The following is a 12,587-nucleotide window of genomic DNA, read 5'->3' as shown; positions in this document are numbered from 1 at the left end:
GCATGTTTGTGCGTGTGCCTGTGCCTGTGCCTGTGCATGTGTGTGTTTGTGTTTGTGTATGTGTGTGTGTGTGTGTGTGTGTGTGTGAGAGAGAGAGAAAGAGAGAGTTCCTATATGGGCACGAGTGTATGCGGTGGAGGGCTTTTGCCATCCCAGTTGCATCACAGCATTAGGACCCGACCCCTGGTTCTGCTAATGGGGGCGAGAGAGAGAGAGAGAGAGAGAGCACACAATGGCCCTAGAGACCCTGCTGGAGCCACTGACACTGATAACAAGCTTCAAGTTGGTCCAATTACCAGCAGTCAGATCACCCCGGCACTGAGATGTTTGGTACCCCAGGCTCCTTGGCACAGCCCTGTGCTGGTTCACACCCTGCACATCCCAGCAGGACCATGTGGGCGTCAGTCGGCCTGAAGGTCACAGGGGTCTTGGCAGTGGCCCTCCTTCACATCTCTCTCGGAAAACCCCCTCCTGCTCGCTCTGATAGTAGCCAGCTAGCGAAAACAAACAGCTCCATCTGGTTCACACAGAGTGCACACTTGTAAATATTTGATCTCAATTAAGCAATTAGGAAGACATTTTGTCGCGGCTCTCTGCATTTCCGGTCAATCTGTTCCACGCCTGTTGCCAGATCTTTGTGTCGCCTGTGTCTTTGATCTAGAGCTGTTCGTGACCAGGGCATACATTTGAATACAATAGTAATAATAATAATAATGTAATAAACTATTTAATAATAATAAATTAATAGAAATCAGACCAGTTGTATGGTCAGTAGCCTACAGGCTAAATTATACGTGTTGTGTTCCGACTATGCCTTTCACTATTTTTTTTTTTACCTGTGCACGTTTATTTCCAAACAAATTTCTGATTTTGATTTACAGGGACTTTAAAGGAGCATATTCTAGATTGTAAATGTGTTGTTCTCTCTTCAACAGTGAGCCATGAAGATGCTGTTAGCTCTGGCTGCTCTGCAGCTGTTCCTTACTCCAGTTCTTCTGGTGAGTTCCCCCTAGATTCCCCTCTCTCATAACCGTCACACCACCTCCACCTCCACCTCCACCTCCAACTCTCACATGGCATCTCAGCAGGGTGCCAATCTGCAGGCAAGGCAAGAGTGCAGAGGTCAGACATAATATCCGCTGGGATCGCTGTATTTTTTCCCAAGCCTGCTCCCGTAAAAGCAATCCATCATGGCATCATTGGTCACCCCCGCAAACCCGCCACTTGATTTTCACATGTGCATGGCTGTGGTGGTTTATCACCCTAAGTGAGCTAACATGACACATGGCTGCTTGTAGTCAAATATTTACAAGCCCAACAGGTGGTTGTTTGCATTTGATAGTCCAGTGCCATGTACTGGTATGTTATTTTTTTCAGACATGCACAGGAGAGGTGTTTAATTCCTAGTGCTATAGGGATTTCTCACAGTTCCCTCAACAGCCAAGCCTGTTTACCATCAAAAACAAAACAGAACAGCCTTTGGCAGCATTTTACTGGGCTCACATACCATTTCATACATTAGGCGTATTAAATCTGTAGAAGATATGTGCTATTAGATACGAGTTATGAAAGCTGTAACATACCTAGGATGTTCAGTGCATGGGTAATGGCAGGGCAATATAAATCTGGCAGACCAGAATGATCCAGTCCAGTCAGGCACTCCCATTCAGAGGGATGAAACCGAAAGACTCCAGACTCCAGTGCATGGTGTGCACATAATCATATTCATTCCTCAGGAGATGCACATATACAGTATATGTATACTGTATATGTGTATATTTATAGGTAAAGGTGGGTAAATTAACACAATGCAAGTGTGGCAATAGTTGGATAATGAACTCCATGGCGTTCACTTCCAGGTGTAACGGCCACTCTGTTTCGTGCCATGGCTGCATTGCCAACTCTAATGAGCATTATCTTCTGATCTCCAAATGCCTTGTCGTCCATTATCCCTTACCTGATCGCCAGTCATGGTATGAGGTGATAGGAAGGTGATGTGTGTCTAAGTGTGATGTTTGTGTCTCATCACAGACCCCCAGCGGAGATTACTGGGGAGAATGGGCAACTTTTGGGGCATGCAGCCGCACCTGTGGAGGTGGCATCATGGTGAGGACGAGGAAGTGCATCACGCAGAGGTAAACAACAACAACAAAACAATACAATAAACACAACAAACAGCACAGTAATAACAACACAATAACAACAACTTCCATTTAGATAGACAGATAGATAGATAGATAGATAGATAGACAGATAGATAGATACTTTATTGATCCCCAAAGGGAAATTCAAGGAATTTCTAAAGCACTATATCAAGGAAGGCACCCAAAGCATTTTACAGTGAAGGAGGAACCCACACACAATAATACTGTGGTCATGAAAATAGCATGCCACAGGCCTAATTCCATGAGTCACTTAGTCTCTTGGTCACAGACAATTACTTTCCATCTTTTGTGCATGACAAGTCACAGATTAATCATAAATAGCCAGTTACATGTGGTCGGTATGAGACAGTCAATGCATTCCACAATGTGCAGGCTAAATTAATTGAAATTGTGGAGGCACTGAAGATACTGTATTTTATTCTTCACAACCTTGCAGTCTTTTTTTAGTTGGTCTATTCTCTATATCTAATGAATATATACTTTTTTTGATCCCGTGAGGGAAATTAGTTTCTCTGCATTTAACCCAATTTAATCGAATTAGTGAACACACACAGCACACAGTGAGATGAATCACACGGTGAATCAATCTATCAAGATCTGTTATCCTTTTCAGTGTCAAAGTGCTTACAGTATGTGTGTGAGAATGTGCCAGTAAAATATCCTCGTCTACACTCTCAGGGAAAACCTGGAGCAATAAATCTTGGGGCTGGGATCTAGCCTGCATGTTGTCTCTTGTACCTCTCCATTTGAACTGTGCAGGAGATGAGAATCCCATGGAATCACACATGGAGAAGCCCATTTTTGTTACAGTCCAGTCTAGTCAGTCTGTAGTCTTTGGGTCCGTGGGTGTCCAGACTGTCCACTGTCCACCGCAGGACACCACATTCCCTTGTGGGGAGATTTGGCTAATATGGGAATATTTGTGCAAGCAAGAATGTGGACTCTCACAGCAGACTCAAACAATGTCCTCATGATAGATAGTAGGGATGGGAGACTCCGATATTTCCCAGCATTCTTATCTCTTATCTCTGTCCACTACTCAGCTGTGCAGCTCATGTGGCTGCTCTTACCTTCGCCAAGGAGCTCATGTTTTCATCGGGGTTTGTTTGTTTGTCTGTCTGTTTACTCGCAAGATAACTAAAAAAAGCTATGGATGGATTTCGATGAAATTTTAAGGGAAGGTCTGAAATGACCCAAGGAAGAAACTAAGTGATCCGTATCACCGTCTGGATGTAGGAGGCGGTTATGTGTTTGCTTGGTGGAGGTTTGCACTCTCTGAGTACTTTTTAAGTTTTTTTTTGTATTGAACTTCTCGTGTGTCCAAAAAATTGATGTGGTAGAGAACACTCAATATTCTATGGAGAGTGTACAATATTCTTTGCAGTAGTTTCTCTCGTGTGTCATACTTTAATGGCTGGCATGAATGAGGCAAGTGCAGGCCTTTAGTTCTGTCAATATCCTCAAAGATTGTGCGGAACCAGAGGGGTTTATTGTAAATCCATCACTTTACAGTATCAGAAGACTCAACCACCACATCTCACCTCCCAACCGGCAGCATCTTGATCATTTAACTCATTCATTTATGAGATACGATCTGAAGGAGTTAGCTGGAGGCCATTAGGATGTAATATGGCTGTGTATTAAGGACAGAGATGCACCCTGCAGGCAGGGCATGTCTGAGCAGCTAGCAGGGCCAGAGAAGAGGAGCCTGACAGGTGATGTCATTATGTGGAGAGAGAGCCGTGCCCTGTGGAGGAGCCTCAGTGAGGTGGAGCACTACCTATTACCTGAGTACCCTGAGTCATCCATCAAAGGCAAACTCTCCAATAGACTAGGATGTTTACAGTAATGTGAAGGCACAGGAATAGGGCAGATTGTGTGTGTGTGTGTGTGTGTGTGTGTGTGTGTGTGTGTGTGTGTGTGAGAGAGAGAGAGAGAGAGAGAGAGAGTTTGTGTGTGTGTGTGTGTGGTGTGTGTGTCCCTGTCTGGTTTCATGATGAGTCAGGAGTCACACCTTGCTTAAGATGCCTGGAAGTTCCATGTCTCACCATTCCCTGGGATCGTATGTGGACAAGGCTAAGGACTCTCCAGAGCTGATACACTCTTGTTTATATATCTTGCTGGGGGGGACATGATGATCTTGTCAGCTTGCCCAGAACATCTGAGAAGTCCACACCCCAATGCCAGTGTGTGCGCGTGTGTGTGTGTGTTTGTGTTTGTGTGCATGTATATGTTGTGTGTGTGGGTGTGGCGCAAGTGTCTGGTTTGGCGCAGGCTAATTTTGTTCTAGTGTTTTAATTACCGACGCTGCATTCCTCGGATGCCACAATAATAAACAGTGATCTCACTCGGTATGTTCCCTCTGCTCTCCCCAACCACAGGACTGATGGCGGAAGCAACTGTGTTGGCCCAGCAAAGTCCTACCGCATGTGCAACGTGAAGGTAGTCTAGTCTACCCCTCCCCTGTGCCCTACCCAGCTGCATCACACAAGCACACTCCACACAAGCATGCCTCTGCCTGCAGCGCAGCCAGGCTTTCACCAGTCACATTTTTAATGGTTTCTTGTGTGATTCAACGCTTTGAGAAGATGAATAGGAGGTTCTGCCGGGATGCGCCTGTGTCATTTCCCAACCTTTGTGTTTTTCTTGGCTTCAGGATTGCCCGGAGGGCGCGAGAGACTTCCGAGAGGAGCAGTGTTCCCAGTTTGATGGCGCAGAATTCCAGGGAAAGCATCACAAGTGGCTGCCATACTATGGAGGTGAGGCGGGATTGGCATACTAGCACTTCCCAACTCAGGACATGCCGACTTTCTTTGGAAAATTTTAGGAAGTGGGCGCTGGTAGTGTAGTGTTGCTTATTGCCGTTGCCCTTGAGCAAGGCACTTAATCCCAAGCTGTTTTAGACACAATGGCAATGTGATAATATATTATATTATTCTTTCTTTTGAAGATACTGTACTATCAGTGAGCTACTGTACAATTTGAATGAACTTTGTGACTGTTGTTGACCCTTGAAGCCGATAATCCGTGTGAGCTGAACTGTATCCCGAGAGGAGAGAACTTCTTCTACCGCCACCGGGCTGCCGTAGTGGATGGCACCCAGTGCCACCCTGGCAGGAAAGATATCTGTGTGGAGGGGGTTTGTAAGGTAAGGTAGGCACAGCACAGCACAGGACAAAGCCAGTCTTTAGTGTCCACAGGGGAAATATGTTTTCATGTCTGTACAAACGCCTCCCAAGCATGCGTAAATACACATAACACAAAGACATCAACACCTGCGTCCCAAGCTCAGTGTAGACATAATTACCATAAGCCCTTATTTACTTAAGGCCTCATGACAACTAGGCTACAGTTCGCACAATCTGGATACTGCACTACAAACATGATTGGGTTACGTCAGTTATGTTGCTACCTTTTTGATGCTGAGCAGACTGCTGTTGTGACACGCAGCACTGTTTTATGAAGCCGTATGGGTTTATGAGTATAAGTTTAGAACGCTGGCTGTAGTTTTGATTTACTGCAAAATTGTGCACCCGTGGGGCAACATAGCTGAACAATTGTAGCAGAAAATGGTTTTCCCTGTGACCCAGACCAGCTACTGAACAGGGATGTTTACTGCACTGTTCCACGCCTTTCATCTCTCACATAACCCCATCGTTTTAGATTAGATTTGATTAAATTAGATTCAACTTTATGGTCATTATGCAGAGTACAGGTACGAAGACAACGAAATGCAGTTAGAGTCTTACCAGAAGCGCAAAAAAGCAGAAAGCAAGTGCAATGTGATATACAAAGTAAAGTCAGGTGGTGCAGGACACTCAAAGTGCTACAATGCACAAAAAAAGGATAAAAGACACATCATAGAAGAATTTAAAACTAGCATGTTAAAATTCAAGTTAGAAACCAGCGATAAAAGTATTTTAGCTAAAGGCTTTTCTAAAAAGACGAGTTTTTATCTTTTAGATGAAAATATATAAATCTATATAAATGAAATATAAATAATGTGCCGTGTATTAGCAGTAACCCTATAAGAGCAGCCTATAAATACTGTAGTATGAACAACATCTACAGATCTGTGCAGTGTATAGTAGCAGGGACATTATCAAGTAACAGATACTGTATAGTGTATTAATATATTATAAGAAGAACTGAATAAATATGGTTATTTAATATGAACCATATAGACAGATACAGTATGTACGCTATGTACATCTATATGAAGTGTGGTAACAGTACCATTGTAGTGCAGAAACAGTAACATTAGTAAGATTGAGTGTATGTGGAGGATGAGTTGAATGAAAAGCAGTAGAATATATTTATGTATTTATCGATATCTCCACCCCGCCCCCCCCCCCCCTGCATCGCAGCGTCTGGGCTGTGATAACCGCCTGGAGTCCACGCAGCAGGAGGACCCATGCCTGCAGTGCGGGGGCAACGGGCAGTCCTGCTACCTGGTCAGGAACACCTTCTCCCAGAGGGACCTGCCCACAGGTGAGCTGACGACCAGAGGTGTTTGCTGTGCTGTGATGTGATGTGTGGGTGGTTGGACGGGACCTGAAAGTGGAGCCATGGGTGTCTTTCTTTGTCTCTTTTATTCCAAATGCAGTTTCCATGGTCAACGAACAATGGAAAAGCTAGACAGAGGGGATGTGTAGCTAAGAGCACTACAACTAGGCTGGAACTTCCTTGTATCTGATGCGTACGTGTGTGTGTGTGGGCTAGAGGGAGGGGGGACATGTGATGTGCTGTGTCAGTCCTGTGGGTATATGTTTGTGTGTGCAATTAATGTGTCTTTGTTTCCTGTGTGTTTTATACTGCTCTTACCAGTCAGACCAAAGACAGTATTCATGCAGGCATGACAATAAAGTCTATTATATTCTATTCTATTCTATTTCTTGTGTCTCCCCCCTAGGCTACAATAGGATGTTCACCATCCCCGCTGGAGCCACCACCATTCGCATTCGCGAGACTGTGGCCTCTCGTAACTACTTGGGTGAGTCTGACCGGGTTCTAGACCAAAGAACAGACCTGCAGTCTGAGTTACTGTAGTCACACCAAACGTAAGGAACCAACAGCCCCTTTTTAAACCTGAAACTGTTCTTCTGATGCAGCTATCAAGAACCTCCGTGGGGAGTACTACCTGAATGGGCACTGGGTTATCGAGTTCTCCCGTGCCACCCCCATCGCTGGCACCATGCTGTACTATCAGAGAGGAGCCGAGGGTGACGTGGTCCCTGAGACCATCATCGGCCGTGGACCCACCACTGAGCCCCTTGTTGTGGAGGTTCGAGCTTCATTAGATACCGTTCAAATACAATGTGTATTCTAAAAAAGGGCCACTCTCTTAGTGCAAAGGTGGTGGTGGTCTTAGTGTAGTGGTTAAGGAGCAGGGTTAGCGTGCAGTAGCCGGTAGGGTGGTGGTAGTGTAGTGGTTAAGGAGCTGGGCTAGCGTGCAGTAGCTTGAAAAATGTCGGTTTAATATCTGTCTTTCACCGCTGTGCCCTTGAGCAAGGTACTTAACCCCAAGTTGCCCCGGGGACGATGTAATCCCTTGTAAAATAGTTGACATACAGTATGTAAGTCACTTTGGACAAAAAATTGTCTACTAAATGTAATGTAGCCTGGATCGTCAAAATATAGATAGGCCTACTTATACTGCAGTTCTACATTATGCTACATTATGCTACATTATGTAGACGAGGCTGCTTTAACAGATAGATAGATAGATAGATACTTTATTGATCCAGAAGGGGAACTTGACAAGCAGGTTCAAATGGTTTCAAGTGTCATTAATCTCCTCTTTAGTATTTAATATTAATGTTATTGCTGTTATGAATCTCTCTTGTCATCAGATAATCAGCCAGGAGCCCAACCAAGGAGTAGAGTACGAGTACTACCTGCCCCACGGGCGTTCCAGAGAGGGCTATTACTGGAGCCATGGATCATGGTCTCCCTGCAGCAGAGACTGTGGATCAGGTCTGGAGATTTGGCCATTTACGTTCACCCCACACTAATCATGTGCATGAGGTGTTGTGCTGTTTGATAAAAGCAAGAAATTTAAGAGTTCAGATGCAAAACCCTCTTAATCCATCTGACCAGTATTTTTTATCAGGCTCCTATTGGGTTTTGCCTATCAATATTTCAGACCAGGAATAGAGTGGTGTTTAGCGGGTTTTGAAACAAAAAGATTTGATTAACGTACGCTATGTATGGAGAGTATTTACTCACCATCATTGACGAAGGTGGTATTTAGAGGCTTTTGCATCTGAACTCTTCAACTATTGTTCATGCAGCACTGCTTCTGTGTAGAAACCTTGTTTTCGATGGGCGGTATTACAATGCGGTGCTTGACAGTAACGTTTTTTAAATGCTGTTCTGACCCCTCCTCTCTTGTAGGATTCCAGACTCGTCATGTGTTCTGTGCCATTGACACAGAGGTGTTCTCCGATCACCTGTGTGCTGCCCTGCCCCGCCCCGCCAGCAACCGCACCTGTAACACACAGCAGTGTCCTCAAGTCCGCAGGTCAGATACACAGCAAGCACATTAAGCTACTGACACACTGTCTGCATCAGAGGCAAAGCTAGTCCTACAAAATGTTATTAGTTGTCAACTAATAATTAGATTGCTACCAAATGAAAGAGTATGGGAAATTGGACTTGTTAATAGACTTGTATAGTAAGTAACAGTTAAGTAACTGTTAAGTAACGGTAAGGTTTACAGGATGTTTTCTCAAGTCTTATGAGGCCATATGTGCTGAACATGTTTGAGGCATTACACACATTTACACAAGCATATACAAATACACATCCACACACACATAAACACACACACACACACACACACACACACACACACACGTTATGAATGTGCAGTTGATCTAATGGAGAAGGAGACTAGCCTCGGTGGTCTAACTGCTCTTACTGTGCTGTCCATATCTTGAAAGGATGGCGTATCTGTACGAGCCGCTCATGTGGAGACCAATGGACAGGCCACAAGTATATGTTTATGTGTTCAGGTAACACAAGTATATGTTTATGTGTTCAGGTAACACAGTCTGGAGAGGGCGAAGCCGCCACGCAATGCAATCTCAAACACAAATGTATACAAATGTAGACATGGGCCTCCTCAGGCTAATTCAGGCTAAAACTTGTAAAAAGTTCCCGTTGGCTTCAGTACAGTAACTGGTGTCGAGCCAATGAATCATGTCACTCAGTACCTCTAAGAGACGGGTGGTGTGCTTTTCCTAGCAATGACCTGCAATGCTAAGGAAGAGCACATCAACACGCTCCTTGAATGACTCATTCTTAACGGTAAAGGGAGATATTTAACTCTTTACTGAGATATGTGTGTTTGGGTTTGTTCTCTTGTATATGTCTATTAGTGTATAATGGCTTTTTTTCCAACGAAAAAAAGCGAAATGACAACTGTCCAGCTCACAGACAAGTCTTTTCTCCATCCCATGGTTGAGTTAGTAAAGGTTGGGTATGGAATTCTCAAAACGGCCGGCAGATTTAGAAAAATCACAACTGATAATCCCTCCCTCCGAAGAACATGGACGCGCATTCATGCACGAGCGAGAATTCAGCTGCGCGAGAGCGAGCCAGGCTAGGCACTCTTGAGCTGTATAAAGTGAAATGCCAGCCTGGCGTCTGTACAGCACTATACAAGCTCTAGTCTCCATACAATCGCGCACATCAACTTCCCCAAGCAGGTTACTTAGCTAACTAGTTTTACATTCTTTATTCACCTCCAAAGGGTTGTAGGTAATAGTTCCACAAATCCCTGAAGGTAGATGATTTTATACATTATCGTAAAAGCACTCTAAGTGGGTTAGGGATAGGATTTCAAGTGATTTTGCAAAAATTCCATACCCTACCTTTAATACATGTACATTCATTTACAATCACCCCTCAAAGTTTCACTGGCCAAACAAGCTGTACGCAAAATAGTCTAATATACACAGACACATTCTTTACCTCGTTGCAATCTGACGAACGGAAGTCATGTGATGATGTTAAAACAGCACTAACTAACAACACTCCCTGCTGTCTAGGCCCTGGAGCCGTCGGAGCCCTCTAGATACTGCAGGGGTTGTAATCTGCTCCTTCTACGGTCTTACAGGGCATGAAAGAGAGCTGATTGCTTTAATCCGATGAGATTGAACAGAAAACACATCTTAAGAAAATACTGCTGTTTCTGTTCATAAATTCTCACAGAGACAGTGGAGTGGAATGTGTGTACACATGGCACACACACACTGGCGTCAGGACAGCTGTGAGCGCCTATATCATCCTTAAACTGGCTCTCTAACACACCTCAGAGTCTCAGAGTGGATAAGGGCAAGGCCTGCTGTAGTTGACCCTTCGTGACATAATATACCAGTGTCCGTCCGTCTTAGTCCACTCTGCTTGACCAGGGGTCAGTCCGTGACTCACGGCCATTTCCCTGTCCTTTGATCTTTGAGCTGGGCCGCTGTCTGGTTTCTGTAGCCGTAAGCGTTGGGTGTAGATATAGACCCCTGTCCCGTGTCCCTGGGTGTCTGGAGTAAATCTAGGATTAGCATGCACACAGGTTGCCTTGGCTATGTTTAGCGTGTCTGGTGTCTGGGTGTGCTGTGCATAGAGCCTGTTTGTATGAGGCCCAGGCAAAGAGTCTGGCTGTAAAAAGCTTGGGCCCCTCTGTGTCTCTCTCTCTCTCCAGGGTGTTTTCGCCTTTGGTGGTGTTGCTCAGAAACCCCAAACAACAGCCATGAAGTCTGGTCCAGTCTAGTGTTTACCCGGCGTCCACTATTAGAAACCTTGTGCACTAGTCATTGCATAATCAGTTGTTAACCTTATGCAGCCCCCACACACACCCACATCCACACACATGCACTCACACACCCATACACACTTCCAAATCAACACTGTCCTGCCAAGATGCCCAGTGTATCTTTCAGTGACTGGTGTCAAGTATTGAAGCAGCACTGACCAGTGTTCTTGTGTTGTGTTGTGTGCAGTAGCCCTGCTTGTAGTGCTGCAGTAGGGGTCGGTGCTGTAGCCTGGGTAGCTGTGGCTTTTAGTCTGTGGTTACAGCAGCCTCTCTGGGCTTTTAGTCTGGGGTTACAGCAGCCTCTCTGGGCTTTTAGTCTGGGGTTACAGCAGCCTCTCTGGGCTTTTAGTCTGGGGTTACAGCAGCCTCTCTGGGCTTTTAGTCTGGGGTTACAGCAGCCTCTCTGGGCTTCTCCATCCTCCCTCAGCTGCTCACATAACGAACTTCCATATCTTCCTCCATCTCTTCCTCCACCACTTCCTCCACCACTTCCTCCATCTCTTCCTCCACCTCTTCCTCCACCTCTTCCTCCATATCTTCCTCCATCTCTTCCTCCACCTCTTCCTCCATCTCTTTCCTCCATCTCTTCCTCCATCTTCATCTCTTCCTCTCTCTTCCTCCATCTCTTCGTCCATCTCTTCCTCAACCTCTTCCTCCATCGTTTCCTCCATCTTTTCCTCAACCTCTTCCTCCATCTCTTCCCCATCTCTTCCTCCACCTCTTCCTCCATCTTCATCTCTTCCTCTATCTCTTCCTCCATCTCTTCCTTCCCTCTCTTCCCTCCACCTCTTTCCTCCATCTCTTCCTCTATCTCTTCATCTCTTCCTCAATATCCTCCTCCATCTCTTCCCTCCCTCCACCCCCCGGGCGTAGCTGGAAGCTGGGCGAGTGGAACCAGTGCTCGGTGACGTGCGGCGGAGGTTCTCAGGTGCGCTCGGTGGAGTGTATTTCCCACGATGCCGCTGGCCCCCGCGTGGTGGAGGACGCCCAGTGTGAGTCGTACGCCCAGCGTCCGGTCAGCCAGCAGATCTGTAACGCCCAGCAGTGTGCGGACTACACCTCCTCGGCCTGGAGCCAGGTACGCACTACGCACTCCTCACCTGCAGGGCAAAGCCCAGGCTTATCCACACCATCTGAACAGCTAATCTCATTTACAGAAGCCAAACTGGCTCTTTAACTCACTCTAACCTTGTCACTGCCATAACTCTTACACTCACTCTAACCTTGTCACCGCTGTTACTCTTACACTCACTCTAACCTTGTCACCGCTGTTACTCTTACACTCACTCTGACCTTGTCACCACTGTTACTCTTACACTCACTCTAACCTTGTTACCACTGTTACTCTTACACTCACTCTAACCTTGTTACCACTGTTACTCTTTACTTCATGCTCTCAGATGACCTCGGACCCTTTTCAGCTCATTTGTAAGTGCGTTGGAAGACAAACTAAAATGGAAATTTACATCTTACATACAGTAGTCTGGCTATCACCTGACTAAGCTCAATCTTTTAAGATCGAACATTAGTCTGGGGAGTCTGCGCTGTATTTCTACTGCACAAGAGGCGTGATCATTGAGCGCAGTTCAAATGACTCCGTACACTTGGAT

General features: G+C 45.5%; 1 protein-coding gene across 3 annotated transcripts in view; it reads left to right on the top strand.

Annotated features, from left to right (window-relative positions):
- The window catches only part of paplna (papilin a, proteoglycan-like sulfated glycoprotein), a 29,668-nt gene that overhangs the window by 1,705 nt on the left and 15,376 nt on the right, over window positions 1–12,587 (top strand). For 2 of the 3 annotated variants that reach the window (XM_062523282.1, XM_062523281.1), the window contains exons 2-13: window positions 936–998; window positions 2,032–2,135; window positions 4,547–4,607; window positions 4,822–4,924; window positions 5,183–5,313; window positions 6,533–6,656; window positions 7,078–7,158; window positions 7,277–7,449; window positions 8,018–8,141; window positions 8,562–8,688; window positions 9,110–9,181; window positions 11,851–12,055. In XM_062523282.1, the coding sequence (XP_062379266.1) occupies window positions 942–998; window positions 2,032–2,135; window positions 4,547–4,607; window positions 4,822–4,924; window positions 5,183–5,313; window positions 6,533–6,656; window positions 7,078–7,158; window positions 7,277–7,449; window positions 8,018–8,141; window positions 8,562–8,688; window positions 9,110–9,181; window positions 11,851–12,055 (1,362 nt within the window). In that variant the 5' untranslated portion in view covers window positions 936–941. The remainder of the gene's footprint in view (window positions 1–935; window positions 999–2,031; window positions 2,136–4,546; window positions 4,608–4,821; window positions 4,925–5,182; window positions 5,314–6,532; window positions 6,657–7,077; window positions 7,159–7,276; window positions 7,450–8,017; window positions 8,142–8,561; window positions 8,689–9,109; window positions 9,182–11,850; window positions 12,056–12,587) is intronic. The other variant, XM_062523283.1, reaches the window with a different exon arrangement.

Source organism: Sardina pilchardus, chromosome 20 (assembly GCF_963854185.1).
Source record: "Sardina pilchardus chromosome 20, fSarPil1.1, whole genome shotgun sequence".
Lineage (NCBI taxonomy): Eukaryota > Metazoa > Chordata > Actinopteri > Clupeiformes > Clupeidae > Sardina > Sardina pilchardus.
Note: the sequence above shows the minus strand (reverse complement) of the source record. Positions and strands in the feature narration are given on the sequence as shown.